We start from the raw sequence: 17,058 nt of genomic DNA, 5'->3' as shown, positions 1-17,058 counted from the left end.
AGCCCCCCCCCCTCCTCCTCCTCCTCCCAGAGCCCCCCCCCCTCCTCCTCCTCCTCCCAGAGCCCCCCCCCTCCTCCTCCTCCTCCCAGAGCCCCCCCTCCTCCTCCTCCTCCTCCCAGAGCCCCCCTCCTCCTCCTCCTCCTCCCAGAGCCCCCCCTCCTCCTCCTCCTCCTCCCAGAGCCCCCCCCTCCTCCTCCTCCTCCTCCCAGAGCCCCCCCCTCCTCCTCCTCCTCCTCCCAGAGCCCCCCCCTCCTCCTCCTCCTCCTCCCAGAGCCCCCCCTCCTCCTCCTCCTCCTCCCAGAGCCCCCCCTCCTCCTCCTCCTCCTCCCAGAGCCCCCCCCCTCCTCCTCCTCCTCCCAGAGCCCCCCCCCTCCTCCTCCTCCTCCCAGAGCCCCCCCCTCCTCCTCCTCCTCCCAGAGCCCCCCCCTCCTCCTCCTCCTCCCAGAGCCCCCCCCCTCCTCCTCCTCCTCCCAGAGCCCCCCCCCCTCCTCCTCCTCCTCTCAGAGCCCCCCCCTCCTCCTCCTCCTCTCAGAGCCCCCCCCTCCTCCTCCTCCTCTCAGAGCCCCCCCCTCCTCCTCCTCCTCTCAGAGCCCCCCCCTCCTCCTCCTCCTCTCAGAGCCCCCCCCTCCTCCTCCTCCTCTCAGAGCCCCCCCCTCCTCCTCCTCCTCTCAGAGCCCCCCCCCTCCTCCTCCTCTCAGAGCCCCCCCCCCTCCTCCTCTCAGAGCCCCCCTCCTCCTCCTCCTCTCAGAGCCCCCCCCTCCTCCTCCTCCTCTCAGAGCCCCCCCCTCCTCCTCCTCCTCTCAGAGCCCCCCCCCTCCTCCTCCTCCTCTCAGAGCCCCCCCCTCCTCCTCCTCCTCTCAGAGCCCCCCCCCTCCTCCTCCTCCTCTCAGAGCCCCCCCCCTCCTCCTCCTCCTCTCAGAGCCCTACACTTGCCTGAAGACTCCTCAGCAAAGCCTCATGGGCGGCCAAAATGCCCGCTCGCCCCCTCCCCCAGCCTCGCAGGCAGGGAGGAACCGTACAGCCAGTGCCACCTGCCAACTCGGGAGGCCAGTTTGTAACAGAACCCCCCCCCCAAGTCACCCAGAGGTCAGCCTGCAGGAGACACAACACCGGCCCGGCGGTGATGCGCAAGGCCCCGGGGAGCGCCCACCCGCGCTCTCCCCGCAGCCCCAGCCCGCCTCACGCCGCCAGCAGGGCCACTAAGCCCCCTCCTGCGCCCACCCCCCTTCACCACACACCGCACCCCCCCGCGGCTTCGCCCCCACAGCCGCCACCACAACCCCCCGGCCGGCGGCGGGCGCTCGGGCCCGGTCCCCGCCGCTCCTCGCCGTGCCAGGTACGGCCCCTCGCCCCCCCACAAAGCCCTCGCCTAGCCGTGAGGGGAGCGAGCCCCGACCCGCCCCCCCACACACACCGCCCCTCGCTCCCTTACCGTCTCCTCGGGGTCGATGTCGATGCGGAAGGTCTGCTGCTGCAGCGTCTTCAGCGTGATCTGCATGGCGGCGGCGGGCCGCCCGGCAGCCGAGCCGAGCCGAGCCGAGCCTTCCCCCGGGGTCCCCCCCCCCCCCCGCGGAGGAGCAGCGTGAGGCGGTGCTAACGGCTCGGAGCGGCGGTTGAACGCCGTTGAAGGGGGGGGCGGTGTGAGGGGTAACGGTGACGGGGGGCGGGGGGCGCCGAGGCGGGAGGGAGGGAGGGCGGAATGCGGCTGCGCAGTGTGTTGCTAGGGAGAGAGGGGAGGGGGAGGGCGGCGCGCATGCGCAGGCGGCGCGGTTGGGTGGTGCCGGAGTTTGCCCGCCACAAGGCTGCGCATGCGCGGTGGGAGGGTGGTGGCAGCGGCGGGACGTCGTCGGCTGGCGTGAGGGGCTGGGAGGTGCCGTGTCCCTGAGCGTGTGTGACAGACTTTTTAAAGGCCGGTGTCTTTTCTGCGTGTTTAAGTTGAAGTGCGTACATTCGTGACGAGCCCTACCGTGCGCTCTCTTCAGAATAGTAGGCTGGTTCTTCTTATCACAGGTTTTACAGCTGGTGTTCGTGAGGTGTTAGTGAGGCTTTCCTGAAGTTTCCATCGTCCTGTCGGCGTTAGCATCCCACATTAACAATCCAGGCGCACAGACACCCAGCCCAGGTGAGTTGTTCCCTCAAAATGGTGAAAAGAAAGGGACAGTGTAGCGCCTGAACTCTGCTAGCGCCACTTTTAATGGTTACTGCTCCCATGTGATGAGTTATTAACCTCTGTTTCCCTAATTCCTCAGGCAGTGAAGAGAACCCAGCCACAAGGAACACTTAAAGTTGAGGCAGCTATACAGGTGAACAGAGGTAATGTCCCCGATCTCAACGAGGCGATCGGCTCCGGGGCGGACGCGTTCTGCACCGGAGCGGGGCATCGAGGCGGGCAGGGCTTTTTTTCGGCCCCGAGGCCGGCCAGTCGAGACAGCTGAGGGAGCCGCCGGGGCCCGGCAGCCGTCGTGAGGGAGCCTGACGAGGCGTGGGCGGAGCCAGCAGCGCATTCCCCCGCCTCCCCCCCACTCCCGCCCCCCCGGTGTCCAAAGGCAGCCCCTAGGGAACGCGGCGGGCAGGGCGGGGCGCGGCAGGGCGCGCAGGGAGGGCCCCTCGCCGCTCTTTTGCAGCGGTCTTTTTCATCGGTGCTTGTTACCTGCTCGTGGAGAGCCCGGCCGTGGTATCAACCAGGCAGAAAACCATGGCCTCCGCATCTCTTGCGGCCTCTCCAGCCGCAGTCACCGATGTGGCTACTCAGATGGAGGGCTCGGGGAAACACGCAGCCGTCCAGGTCTTGGGCTGCAGGGTGTGCACGAGTCTTCTGTCGGTATCCGACAGCAGCGGCGAGGGGTATGCCTGTGGGAGGTGTGCCCAGGTTGAAGAGCTGCTCAGCCAGGTAAGCGGAGCTTCGGGAGGAGGTAAGCAGGCTCAGGAGCATCAGGGAGTCAGAGAGGGAAATTGACTGGTGGAAGGGTACTCTACCCTCTCTGAGACAGACTCAGGAGCCAGCCACAGCACAAATGTCTCCTGCTACACCAAAGACAAAAGTTCCCTCATCCTGCCAGGCAGCAGGAGGGGACATAGGACAAGGGGGGGAATGGAGTCAGGTTCCTGCTTGGGGTGGTAGGCGAGCCCTGTCCCTGCCCCCCCTCACCTTCCCATCTACCCTTATATAACAGGTATGAGGGTCTAGAACACAACAGTCAGAACAACGATGTAGACAAAAGCCCGTCCCAGTTGGAGAGGGTGCCTAAGGCAAGGCAGCTTACCCCCCGCACCACTACTGTCAAAAAAGACAGTACTGACTTTTTTAGTAGTGACACTACTGTCAAAAAAGACCATCTTCTGTCAAAACACTGACACTACTGTCAAAAAAGACCATCTTCTGTCAAAAAAGAAAGAAGGGTTATTGTCATGGCAGTCTCCCTTCTGAAAGGGACAGAGGGCCCAATATGCCGACCAGACCCAACCCACAGGGAAGTCTGTTGCCTCCCTGTGGCTCGGGTGGGAGACATTGCTAAGAAAGTCACTTGCCTGGTACAGCCCACCGACTACTACCCGCTACCGGTTTTTCAGGCTGGTAATGACAAGGTAGCAAGGAGAAGTCCGAGAGTGATCAAAAGGGACTTCAGGGCTTTAGGGCGACTAGTTAAAGAATCAGGGGCACAGGTCATGTTTGCCTCTGTCCTTCTGATAAGAGGGATCAATGTTGACAGGCACATCTGGCGCATCAAAATGTGACTTTGAGACTGGTGCCACCGGCAGAACTTTCGGCTTGTTGATCACGGGAAGGTCTCCGTGACACCAGGCCTGCTGGCACCAGATGGGATGCACCTCTCTCAGAGGGGGAAAAGGATTTTTGCCCAGGAGTTAGTGGGGCTGATAGATAGGGCTTTAAACTAGAGTTGAAGGTGGAAAGGGATAAAACCAGGCACGCCGGTGATAAGCTAAGGGATGGTGCCCTAGAATCAGAGGGACCGTGAGCTAGTGAGGTCCTTCGGTCTGCTCCACGAGGTGCTGCGTCCATTGAAGCACATTTGAAGTGCTTCTATGCAAACGCACGCAGTATGAGGGATAAAGTGGATGAGCTAGAAGTCTTGGCCCAGTCCCACAGCTACAACATCATCGGCATAAGCGAAATACGGGATGAGTCCTGTGACTGGTGTGTTGCAATGGATGGTTACAGGCTCCTCAGGAGGGACAGAATCACAATCACAGAATCGTCTAGGTTGGAAGAGACCTCCAAGATCACCTAGTCCAACCTCTGTCCTAACACTAACAAGTCCTCCACTAAACCATATCACTAAGGGCTACATCTAAATGTCTTTTAAAGACCTCCAGGGATGGTGACTCAACCACCTCCCTGGGCAGCCCATTCCAATGCCTAACAACCCCTTCAGTAAAGAAGTTCTTCCTAACATCCAACCTAAACCTCTCCTGTCGCAACTTTAGCCCATTCCCCCTCGTTCTGTCACCAGGCACGTGGGAGAATAGACCAACCCCCACCTCGCTACAGCCTCCTTTAAGGTACCTGTAGAGAGCGATAAGGTCACCCCTGAGCCTCCTCTTCTCCAGGCTGAACAATCCCAGCTCCCTCAGCCGCTCCTCGTAAGACTTGTTCTCCAGACCCCTCACCAGCTTCATTGCCCTTCTCTGGACTCTCTCAAGCACCTCAACGTCCTTCCTGTAGCGAGGGGCCCAAAACTGAACACAGTACTCGAGGTGTGGCCTCACCAGAGCCGAGTACAGGGGGACAATCACTTCCCTAGAAGTTAACAGAAGTTACCAAGTTTCCTTGGTAACCATGGCTGTCTTTTTCTGGCCAAAGAGGATGCAAATACTTGGTGAACATGGTAGTGTAATGTAATTGAACCCCAAATTTCTGATTGTCATGTAACGCTTTGAGAAGTTCTACTTGGCTGCTTTGTTAGTGTAATTTTTTCAACAAAAATCGTACTTTAATTCTTTACTACAGTAAACTTGGCTTCACAGAAATTTCTTACTGGAAGCACAGCCGAGCAGAGGCCAGCCAGGCTGCATTGCAGTGCAAAGGAAAAGGGGGAGACACCTCTCCCTCCTGTGGAGTATGAATGTGTACATGTGTTACACGCACAGGTGGTGGTGCTGCTGCTGTCGTCATCCACCTCAGGCTCTGACACGCAGCTGCTAGCCAGCCAAAGCCTCTTAGGGCTTTCGCAGTCAAAAAGAAACTGCTGACTGTTGCTAGTAGGAATCCAGTATTCTTTGCAGCGCAGAGTAACTTGCTTGCATTGCAAGGAGAGCCATTCAAAAGTAGAGGCATGAGACAAAATACCACTTGCTGTTTTTTGCATGGCTGTTTACAACCAAAAATACACTGAGTGCTCACTTTCACTATTGCCTTGACACCAGATCTAGTTTAGTACTTTGCTGATAAAATAAAAGGGATTTTTAGTTTCAACTTCTCATTCAGCAGCTCAACCTACGTTGTGCTGAGCTTCATGAGAAAATGTACCTTGTGCTGCGGAGTTGTATTGGTTTCACTATCCTTTTCTACTCAGAATATATCGAAAGTAAACTACTCATATTTTCATTTTTGTGGTTGCTGGTTGTAGTGTGAAACAGTTCTGCGCAGTTTGTGGTGGGGCAAGGGTTCGTTTACGTGTAGGCTGTTCAGTTCTGCCCTGACAGCTTGTGAGAGCCTTAACATTACTGTGAAGCAGCTCCAAAGGCTGTAAACTGCTAAGGATGAAGTTTTTCATGACTGTTTATTTGAGTTTTGAGCAAAAAGAAAAAAAAGCTGTGATTTTAGTCCCCCTGCTGAATCATCCAGGGACTTAGGACGACTCATTCTGTGGTGGGTAATTGTCCTGTGTTCAAACTGGCATATCACACTTACCAAATTTTTTGTGCTGACTTGGTTGGCATGCGAGCCTCTTCTTTGCAAATAACAAAACTTGTATTGATTAGAAAGAGATGTACAATGGAGCCTAAAAGTTAGAAAGAATTTTTGGTGGCGAATGCACACAGTGATTATTTTTTGTTTTTCAAAACTGGACTTTCATTTCCAAGTAACTTGATCTCCACCATATGGTTTTGTCCTTCTCAGTTCTCTTCTGTTGCCGGTGATTCCCTAGTAACTACTTTGATGTTAGTCTTTCATGTCTCCCAGATGGAGGTATATTGTTTTCATGTTTTACAAGTTACTAAGTGAAACCAAAATATGTTAGGGGAGATAATTGGAAAGTATTTGTGTCTCCATTATACCTTTACCTACAGTCCAATTTGTTTACGTAACCCCATCGCATCTGGAAGCTGAGAAGATATGTACATGTAAGCCCCTGCAGCGACAGGGATGTTAGGCGCTGCTGTCCCTTTTTGACTGGAACAGCTATCCAAAGCTTAAGGGTCTTGCTGGTAGTTTATCTGACCGCGTACACATGATGTGGAGCCTGAATTAGCTAGCAGCTGGCATCTGTGATTTCCCAGGTCTTTCTCCATTGTGTTACATTTAATGGAAAAAGAATTTGGCAGCTCAGACAGTAAACAGGACTGATGCAAACCTGCATACGTACAGAGAGTGTGCAAGGTCCTGATTCTCTGAGCTACTGGTGGCCCAATAAAAATAGTATCACCATTGCTGGTAACAGACTACAGTCCTGCTAGCTTTGTCAGGCCTAAGGAGCAGGGCCTATTAGGCTTGGCAACTTACCAGAACCTGCTTTGGGAAAAGAAACTTTGTAATCAGTGTCTCATGTTAGGGTGTAGAGTTTAAGGCAGTAGCAAAGGCCTTGAAAACATGGATGTAGTCTGAAAGAATATGCCCAAGGATCTATAAAAATCACTTAAATGCAGTTACCAGTCAGGAAGTATAGCCTTGAGCTAAGAAAAACTGCTGTAAGTATCATAAAGAGGAAAAAAAATAAAAAGGAAGGAAGAAGCTAAGCAGGAGAAAGGCAGAGCAACAGGATAACACACCTGACAACCTGGGGAAGTAACACCTTCAAACAGTGCACAGCATGAGGTCCAGCAGGCAGAGGCCTAAGGCTAAGAACTTGCTTGGAGAGTCAAAAATCTTAGGGTAAGATCTCACCACAGGGTGTGCTACGCACACCAGTCCTAAGCTGTCAGCATACTCCTGGCTTCAAGGACCCTGACTGTTACAGATCTTTAGGCACAACAGCATTATCCAGCACTGTGCAAATTGAGATCAGTGTGAGTACCACTGTGTGTTTTCACCTCAAATTCTGTGTATTTCACCTTTTTAACCGCTAAAAAGTCCCTATTACATGTTACTGCAGTCTAGCTGGTTACTCTTAGTAAAAGGTGCTGTGTTTCCTCTTGGACACATATGAACAGATACTTTTATCAGTCGCCCCTGCCTGGTAAATCAGTGCATTCAGTCTCTGCAATGATTTGCATTAAGTACCTAGACCCTGTTGCCTGGGTCATCACACTGTCGTAGATAACTGTATTTTATTAAGGCTGTCAATCATTATTTATATTACCATAATTTTTACAAGTCCTGGAGTAGGTGAGCCATTACTTAGATTCCAGTTTGCAGGAATTGATACAGCATAAATTAATTTACCCTTAATCTAATTTTACATGTGCTCTGGCAGTTTATCTGACTCCTGATGGCAGCGTATTTCTTTCGCAACAGCAATGATTTTGATGTTTCCTTGAGAGGCCTGTACCCATGAAGCTGCTTCTAACCTTCCACAGTCACTCATTTCCACTCATTTATTCTGAAGACAACACTGAACCTGCTTCAGTGTTTGTCACAGTAGTGAAGCGCAGCTGTTCAGGTTAACCCAAGTTATTAGACCATGAGGTAATAGGCAGTGGCCGTGGGAGCGCTGGTAACTCTCAGCAAGGTGGCAGCAACCTCTTCAGTTGCTACCAGCCACAGCCAGAAGAGGATCTGAATGTGACTTGGTTGGCCTTATCAGTGCCCTCTCACACATGGGTGCCTCAAGGTCTGAAAACGCTATCAAAAGGGACTGTAGCCTTCAGACTGAGAAATCCCACTCCAAAGCAGTGGTGTACTGCTTGAATGAGAGAACTGATTCGTCTGTGTTTTCAGCACCACACCCACAACCATGGAAATTCCCGTTAGAGTTTCCATCAGCGCTGGGATAACCCAGATGTTAGCACTGGAGCGTGCACAGAAGCAGCTGCAGTTCATACATGCTAACGTGTGGGATGTATGAGATCAAAAGGAAGCCTAGCCTTTAGTATTAAATGGGGATTTAAATTTCGTATAAGTAGTGATTCATACTTGGGGGTCTTTTAATTTGAAAGCAATTGCTTTTTTGTCATTAACCTTTTAGCTTGATGGGTACTCAAATAGCTGACAAGAATATTGGGAATTCACTGTAAAATAACAGCATGGCTAGTGCATTAGTCTATCTCCATGACAGGCTTATATATTTATTACACTAATTATGTGGGTGTAATAATTGCATTAGGAATATCTCAATGATATTTTCCATCGATAAAATCACTACCTAGCACGTGGAAACTGACAAAAGACTTCTCAGCTGATTCAAATCCACAAGTTTGCCTTAAACATAACATAATTTTTCTCACTCAATACGAAAACCTGTGATTATTTTTTTCTTTATTGAGTTTCAGCTGCAGTAAATACAGCAAGTATATTAACTTCCAAATTTGAAATCATTGTTAATTCATCTTACCCCATTTATTCAGGATGCAAAGGGTGAGGGGAGAAGTCGCTTCAGGGAGTGTCTGCAAGGCATGCTGCCTCTGAAAGCTATTCCTAGGGCATTGCTTCCAACAGTCCAGCTTCATGCCAGCACTGTGCCTGCAGTTAGAATGTAATCTCTTCATATATAGTATTTGGTTTTGTTTATAGGCTCTCCTGTGGTCATATCAGTGTCACTTTGCTACTCCTGGATATGAGGTTTGCCAAGAAAGACTGTGTGGGAGCTTGCAGTTGAATTCCAGGCTGCATACCACTTGATGCCCAAAGCATTTTAAAGCAAGTATCGTCTTCCTGGCTTGTAACAACCACAGCTAGTGGCTGTGGAAGCTTATCCCACCCGTATCAGTGCCCAGAAGAGACTATTGACTGGGCATCAGAATTAAACTTTGTGCATCTTTGTATGCACAAAGACTACTTGTCAATAAAGAGAGGGAGGCTTTGGATTCTACATTCTTCAAGAATATGTGGAAGTAAATGAAACCTTCTATCCATTAGAAGTTTATTGTTTAATCACTGGTTTCTTTTGGAGCACTGGGCAACTGGAAGGGAAGGAAATAAGAATGATTTGGATATGACAAATGCCAGTGTGTGTCTCTGTGGACAGTTAGCTGATGGCTGAGCCTGTTAGGAGGAAGGGCTATTCTCGCTGTAGGGAGATTTTACAACACTTCAGAGTACAGACTCTGCCAGCTATTTTAATATTTAGGCTTACTTTCAACTTCTGTCCTGTCTTTGTCCCTGTCTTTGCTGTAATAACAAGCACAAATGGAAGCCAGAAGCTGCATGTTGGCCTTCCGTAGTTCAGCAGAGCTGCTGTGAAAAGGCTAGACATCTGAATGCTTCCAAAACAAGACCAATTATAGCATGAGACATTAGAATGCCAAATAATGTGTACACAAATAACGTGTACACAAATGCAGCCCATTGCTATTTCTGCAGTCGGACAATATCACAGTAAGGGTCTTCCCCGCTTCAGGGCTGGACTAAGCAGTTGTGGAATGGATTGCACTACAAAAAGCTCCTAGGGAAATGACATCAGAAATTGGCAACAATTAATCTAGAGTGTTGATTCCAAGAATAATATTTATCTGAAAAATAGTGAATCAAATCATGCAGGTCTAACTGGGCCTACTATGAATAAATTAGACCAGTTTATTTTTGTATGAGTCATTAATCATATTACAGTCATCACTGTGGTTATCTGAAAGTATTTTAATTTAATCAAAATACAGTTAAAACTCATTTAAACAAATTTGGCTTTAATTGTACTGCCTCACACACACATTAATCTTTTCTAGCATGGTGTGAAGAATTAGACACCAACATAGGTCTTTTTTTATGCATATCTGACTATGGATTTATGCATTTGTTAGTTTTGAGCATGCACTTTACAACAATTTGCTTCTATCCTCACTTTAGGATAAAAGAGAACAATATGCCATGCTCTGTGGCTTCCGTGACAGTGTTTGTAGCTTGTACGGGCCACCTGCTGTGGTGTAACGTAACTGCTGCAGCGCATTGCTTTCCTGGCATATGCATAACCTAGCAGCTGGAGACTGTGAGCCCTCTGGATTCATCAGGAAATCGCTTTTATGTGTACCTACTCTGTACATTTCAAGCCATTTGTAAAATAATGGTAACTCCTAGGTCACAGAGACCACACCGTCACTGTTGTTTGCAGGGGCATGTGTGGTTTCTCTTCCGAACTTCTGATCAGAGTGCGGTCAAGAATGAATTCAGACCCTAATGCACTGAGCTTTGTTCAGCCAGGATCTGAAAACCTCCAAGGACAGAGACCCCACAGCCTCTCTGACTCCTGCTACTGCGCTTAATTATTCCCACAGTCATTTTTTCTTCTTTTTGTCTATGCTGAACCTCTCCAGTTTCAGGCAATATCACTGTCTCTTGCCCTCCTAACAGGCACTGCTGGGACAAGCCCATCCCCATCTCCTTGATCCTTGATCATCCGTAGGCATGGGGATTTTGTTTGGTGCCCCGAAGCCTTCCCTGCTGCAGAAGGGCTGGACCTCATAGGGTTTGCAGAGCCCGGTTAAGGCCTCATGGGTGCTGAGCAAAAGAGGGATCATTCCTGCCGCCCCCAGGGAGAAATATAGGGGAAAATCCTTGAGAGCAGGATTAGGGCTGCCTTTGAACTGGCATGGGAAAAACCATGGGAGCCCAGAGTGTGGGGAGAGCTTGTGGGACTGTCACGCTGCCTCAAAGGCAGGCGTGAGGTTTTGTTGAACTCTTGATGAATGGATTTGGAGATGTGTCATGGTTGGGGTGACCTGACAGAGCTCACGGAAAATACGGCCAAGGTTGCAGTGACTGGTGGGAAACCAATGCTGAGCACAAGATTAATGATGCTGGGGACGGAGTGGTCAGTGGCCCAAGACCAGGGCCAGAGCGCTGCGGGGCAGGACAGCCCATTGTGGTGGCTCCAAGCGATGCACTGTGAGAGCCTGGAGCGACGGATTGTGACTGTGTGGCCCTCGCTGCTAATATGTGGGCGCAGAGGCCCACCCCGCTGGCTAGTGCCCGCACTCCAGCTGAGCGTTTACGCGAGGTCTGGAGTGAGGAGCAAGGTTGGCCTTGGTGCTGGTGTCGTGCTCTGGGAGTTGCTGCAGCAGCTCTCAGTGCCCTTCCCAGAGCCATCAGAGCTTCTCCCGCGGCCCTGCCTCGTTCGGGCCATCGGGAGACCCAGGAGGAGCGCTCACAGCAGCAGAGGTGAGCACTGCAGGGACACCTCCCCCTGGGCAGCTGGAAGGGTTTCCTTCTTGGGGGACCTGCACAACTCTTCCAGCAGCCCCCACATCAGCCGATGACCATGGCCTCTTCTCTGCCTTTTGCAGCGTGACACCTGCTGCTGCAGCGCCGGTGAGAGGGAGCGGCTCGTCATCGCCAGTTCTCCCCAGCTCACCTCAGCAGGCAGAGAGCATGGCCACGGCGCTGGACACCCGCTGTCCCATCTGTCTGGACAGCTGGGTGAACCCCAGCTATGTGGTGCCATGCCTCCACCGCTTCTGCTTTGAATGCATCCAGCGGTGGGCTGAGAGCAAGCCCGAGTGCCCCCTCTGCAAGAGGAGGGTGAGCTCCATCGTGCACTCGGTGCGGGCGGACAACAGCTTCAAGGAGCTCGTCATCGAACCATCTGTGGAGACACCGGTCATCATCCGCCTTAGAGGGAGAGTTTTCATCCGGTATCACACTAGAGCATCAGAAACGCAGGCTGCAAGCCTGCTGCCCAGGCCTCTTGTGGGTGGTCTCCAGCCCCACATCTGGGCGTCCCTCTTCAGAGAGCACCCAGCTCTGTTTCAGCCCCTGCTGCCCTGGCTGCGCCAGGAGCTGGGGCAGATGTTTGGGGATAATCGCTGGGAAGCATCTGTGGTAGAGAACCGTGTTGTGTCTAACTTGAGCCTCTTTGGTTTGCATGAGGAACCCCTAGTGCAGCTGCTGCAGCCTTTCCTGCAAAGGCGCACAGCAGAATTTGTTCACCAGCTTATTATCATTGCAGTGGAGCAGTGCAACGAGGAGGCCCACCGTCTGCTGGACAACCGTGCTGCTAGGGGACAGGTGGGCAGCTCTGCTGCCTCCCTGGAAGGGACTCCTGCCCTCAGAGTGGTGCAATCCAGCAGCTCTGCTGTGTCCAGCACAGGGGAGCTCCTCATCAGCTTCTCAGATGCCTTTCTTGAGGGTCCTAGCCATCTCCCCTCCCCTCCCATTCCCACCTCTGGAGAGCAGGAAGAACCCCAGGAGATGTCAGAAGGTCCCTCCACTTCCAGCCAGCGCAGTGAACCTGCCCCTGCGAGGCCCCATCGTGGGCAGAAGAGGAGGAACAGCAGCAGAGCCTCATCACCACCCAACAAGAGGCCACGTCGTCATCTGTACTAGAAGGGTCCTCCAGAAGCTAGTGAAACCAGCTGGTCCAAGGGGACCGAGAGGCTTTCCTTAGTAATCTAGAAGTAATGGGCACATAAACAAAGGCATTAAAATTACCGTATCAGTATATGGCTGCCAAGAGGACTTGCTTCATTCTTTCCCCAGGGACAGAAGTGAAGATGAGTGTCCTACAGTTCCACAGATCATCCCCTAGCCTTCTTTAAAGATGGGTGCAACACTCAGCCATCTCTAGTCTTTGGTGCCTCCCCCATGCTTCACAACCTTCCAAAGACGAGTGGCCTCACAGTGATACCAGGCAGCCCACTCGGCACCGTCAGACACATTCCATCAGTGCCAATGGATTTGTATGGCTTAAGTTTTGCTGTTGGAGCAAATAAAGCTCTACCTTGAGTTCCCAGTTTAGCCATGCCAGTCCTCTAATACATCTGTTTGTTTGTTTTCCTGAGCATCAGGATGCACTGTTCTTGTTGTTGGAGAAGATCGTAAGTCATGATAGTCCTTTTGATCTTCTTTACCCTTTAGAGTTGGCTCCCCAGGAGTTGTTCCCCAGCTACCTCTTACATGAAGAAGCCAAAGCTGTCCCTCATGAGGTCCAGGGACTGTTTTGCTACTGCTGCAACTCGCCTTCCTCACTCTCTACAGGATTTTGAGTTCCTCTGTATCAGGGTTACTACAAAGCTGCTATTGACAATCACAGGTCTGACCAGTTCCTCCATGCTCATGAGGTACAGATCCAAGACGGCATCACCGCAGGTTGGTGGATCCAGCATCTGTTACCCCTACTCTCCAGAAATCAGCCTGATATACTTTCCTTTGCAGCAGATGCCAGGCAGGTTGAAGATCGCCAGGAGAACTAATGTCAGTGACTGGAGACCAAGTCATGCCAGCCATATTGTAGTTCTGTGTCAAGCACAGGTGTTCTAGCTCAAACTTAGCAACTGGGAATATAAGAAGGCAGTACCAAGAGAACCTTTCTCAGGGTCAGATATGCTCCCTTAAAATATCTGAAAACAAAGTAAGGTGGGGTGTTTTGATGTTTGGTTCATTGGTTGGTTTTTGGTTTTTACTGGTTGTCATTATTGTTCAAGCAATAAAATATGTTCAGTCAGAAACTCTCTTCCTGTCTTACACGTGAAGGTATTTTGGTGATCAATTTAAACCCATTTGCTGTTGGGCTAGCATGGCCTTCCAGCGTTTCAGCATTCATACAGTATTCATGTACAGTAAGTACATGTAAGTACACTAAGTACTTAAAGAGATGTAAGTGTACCACTTCCCTTGGCTTTCATTTTGTGACTCTAAATATGCTGAACTTTTGTAGCTTTGCCTTCATTCCTCTGATTAGTTGTCCTTTCCCACACCTGCTCAAAATTGATTTAATCTTCCTTGGACTTGAACTGTACCTCACACAAAACCTCATTCACAATTCGAGCCTTTTGTGGTGGTTTCAGCTGGGCAGCTGAGCTCCATCGCAACAGCTCTCACTCCCTCTCCTCAAAGGGAATGGGGGAGAAAACATGAAAAGGACTCAGAGGTTGAGATAAGGACACAGAGGTCACTCAACAGTTATTGTCATGGGCAAAACAGACTCAGCATAGGGAGATTAGAGAAATTCATTACCTATTACTAACAATCCAGAGAAGTGAGAAACAAAATAAACTAAAAACACCTGCCCACCATCCACCTCTTCTACCTCCTCCCCCCTGAGCAGCATAGGGGAATGGTGGCGGTGGTCAGTGCCTGACGCTTCATCTCCGCCGCTCCCTCACGGTCCCTCTCTGCCCCTGCTCCCCGTGGGGTCCCTCCCACGGGATGCCGTCCTTCCCGAACTGAGCCTGCAGGGGCTGCCCACAGGCAGCAGCTCTTCAAGAACAGCTCCCACACGGCTCCGTACCACGGGGTCCATCCATCCCCCAGGAGCAAACTGCTCCAGCACGGGTCCCCCACGGGCGGGCGGCAGCTCCCCCCAGACCCCCTGCTCCTGCGTGGGCTCCTCTCCACGGGCTGCAGCTCCGGCCCGGGGCCTGCTCCTGCGGGGGCTCTCCATGGGCCGCAGCCTCCTCCAGGCCACATCCACCTGCTCCACCGGGGGCTCCTCCACGGGGGGGCTGCAGCGTGGAGATCTGCTCCGTGTGGGACCCATGGGCTGCAGGGGGACAGCCTGCTCCACCAGGGGCCTCTCCCTGCACAGGCCGCAGGGGAACTGCTGCTGCCTGCCTGGAGCACCTCCTGCCCTCCTGCTGCACTCACCTGGGGGCTGCAGGGCTGGTTCTTACTCCTTGCTCTCCCAGCTGCTGCTGCACAGCAGTGTTTTGTTGTTTTTTGTTTTTTTGTTTTTTGTTTTTTTCTTTTTAAGCTTGCTTTCACAGGGATGCAAAGACCATTGCTTATTGGCCCGGCTCTGGCCAGCAGCAGGTCCATTTTGGAGTGGCTGGAGCTGGCTCTTCTCTGACACGGGGCAGCTGCTGGGCTCTGCTCACAGAGACCACCCCTGCAGCCCCCCTGCTACTAAGCACTTCCCACAAAAACCCAGTACAATTGCTTACATTTATTTACTTTATTCCAGTTCTTGAAATCAGGTCTTTTTCCATGTGGACAGTGCCTGTAAACTTTGAGCTAGCCACAAAGTTTCTGCATGGTGTTTCCAGTTTTTGCAACACAGTCCTTAAAGGAAATTTTCAGTAAAATAGGTTCAAACAACAGTCCCTGAAGTATTTCTCTAATAACTTACTTCTGAGCTAACTGATGCTCTGTCATTACAGACCTCTCTGCAGCTCTTCTCCCTATACTCAGATTCTTACCTCTTGTACCATGGTGGTACTAATCACCATTTTCTCCAGAGTCACTAATTGTTTCTAAGGTAACACCAAGTCACATGAATACTGTTTCTGCAGTGCTAAGAGGGTCAGCATAACATCCATTAGCTTGTGGTGACTCCTGGTACTCAAGACTATTTTTATGCAAATATAATGGAAGGTGGTATATCCTAGGCTGTGATTAGAAGCACAGATTTTAGATTCCTTCATATGACTTGGGCTGAATGATACTATTGTGTCCAGGCACCCCCCTCACCTATAGATGGATACACACACACACGTCCCTGCTCTGCACTTCTACTGTCCCTTGTAAATTGTCATTTTCAGTAACGCAGTCACAGAGATCCACATGTAAACTGTCACAGCAAGTGTTTAAATGCTAATGGGGCAGCAGGCTCACTAGGAGTGTGCCTTGCTTCATTAGGTGACTGAGAAGCATGCTCAGCACTGATTTTTTAGAAGAGATCTGTATGGCTTCTTAGCTGGCTGTAGTACACATTCCAGTTGAGCACTACTTACCAGCCAAATTTCAAGGTTCAGCAAGCAATTCTGCTGGGGCAGAAGGAGTAATTACACAATTGTGAAAGGCTGAAATGTGAAACAGATGGACAGATTGTTCCTTCTCCCTGCCAACCTTGGAGAGGGGAAAAAAAAAAAATCAGCCTCTAGTTAAAAGCTCTCTTAGTTCAAAAGGACCTTTCCTCCCTCCTGAAGCCATGAACAGCCGTCCGGCACAGAAGACAACATTGAACACTTTAGAGTCAAACCTTTAGTTAATGCATTGTGATTCTGATATTCAGCTTATCATCAGGATTCCTGGCCTCACTGGGGCCAGTGCCAACACCAGGTAATGGTTCCTGTCCTAGGGTGCTGCTACAAACCTGAGTTATGCAAAGCACTCAGCACTCAGTGGATTGCCTGCTCAGCTGATGCTCAGGGTTGTGTCACTACCGAACTCCTCAGGTAAAGCCTTTTTCTGGTGCTAACTGAAGTAGGGATATGTAACGTTTAATTCATGTGCCATTGTGCCAGTGCATTCATGTCGCATTACAGCTTTTTAGCTCTGTCTGTACTGTGGAGAGTGATTACAGAACATGCAAGGATGGCAGGTTTGGGTCTATTTCACATGACTGCTGGTACAATGAAATGAAAAGAAAAGAAAAGAAAAGAAAAGAAAAGAAAAGAAAAGAAAAGAAAAGAAAAGAAAAGAAAAGAAAAGAAAAGAAAAGAAAAGAAAAGAAAAGAAAAGAAAAGAAAAGAAAAGAAAAGAAAAGAAAAGAAAAGAAAAGAAAAGAAAAGAAAAGAAAAGAAAAGAAAAGAAAAAAGAAAAGAGAAGAAAAGAAAAGAGAAGAAAAAAGAGAAGAGAAGAGAAGAGAAGAGAAGAGAAGAGAAGAGAAGAAAAGAGAAGAAAAGAGAAGAAAAGAGAAGAAAAGAGAAGAAAAGAGAAGAGAAGAAAAGAGAAGAAAAGAAAAGAAAAGAAAAGAAAAGAAAAGAAAAGAAAAGAAAAGAAAAGAAAAGAAAAGAAAAGAAAAGAAAAGAGAAGAGAAGAGAAGAGAAGAGAAGAGAAGAGAAGAGAAGAGAAGAGAAGAGAAGAGAAGAGAAGAGAAGAGAAGAGAAAGAAGAGAAGAGAAGAGAAGAGAA

General features: G+C 50.5%; 2 protein-coding genes across 7 annotated transcripts in view; one reads left to right on the top strand and one right to left on the bottom strand.

Moving 5' to 3' along the window:
* RAD23B (RAD23 homolog B, nucleotide excision repair protein) overlaps nucleotides 1–1,732 on the bottom strand; it is a 42,099-nt gene extending 40,367 nt beyond the window's left edge. For both annotated transcript variants that reach the window (XM_083816323.1, XM_083816324.1), the window contains exon 1: nucleotides 1,433–1,732. In XM_083816323.1, the coding sequence (XP_083672449.1) occupies nucleotides 1,433–1,498 (66 nt within the window). In that variant the 5' untranslated portion in view covers nucleotides 1,499–1,732. The remainder of the gene's footprint in view (nucleotides 1–1,432) is intronic.
* Nucleotides 1,733–1,792: 60 nt separating this feature from the next.
* LOC310889202 (E3 ubiquitin-protein ligase Topors-like) lies at nucleotides 1,793–16,784 on the top strand. Of its 5 annotated transcripts, none has more exons than XM_083816329.1 (4): nucleotides 1,793–1,909; nucleotides 2,011–2,122; nucleotides 2,250–2,313; nucleotides 11,554–16,784. In XM_083816329.1, the coding sequence occupies exon 4, from the start codon at nucleotides 11,639–11,641 to the stop codon at nucleotides 12,590–12,592; it is 954 nt and encodes a 317-aa protein (XP_083672455.1). In that variant the 5' UTR covers nucleotides 1,793–1,909; nucleotides 2,011–2,122; nucleotides 2,250–2,313; nucleotides 11,554–11,638; the 3' UTR covers nucleotides 12,593–16,784. The 5 variants fall into 5 exon arrangements, with proteins under 5 accessions (XP_083672455.1, XP_083672454.1, XP_083672456.1 ...); XM_083816328.1 differs by having other exon boundaries at nucleotides 1,805–1,940; XM_083816330.1 differs by having other exon boundaries at nucleotides 1,809–1,940; nucleotides 2,020–2,122.
* The last annotated feature ends 274 nt before the right edge of the window (nucleotides 16,785–17,058 follow it).

Source organism: Anser anser (assembly GCF_964211835.1).
Source record: "Anser anser genome assembly, chromosome: Z".
Classification (NCBI taxonomy): domain Eukaryota; kingdom Metazoa; phylum Chordata; class Aves; order Anseriformes; family Anatidae; genus Anser; species Anser anser.
Note: the sequence above shows the minus strand (reverse complement) of the source record. Positions and strands in the feature narration are given on the sequence as shown.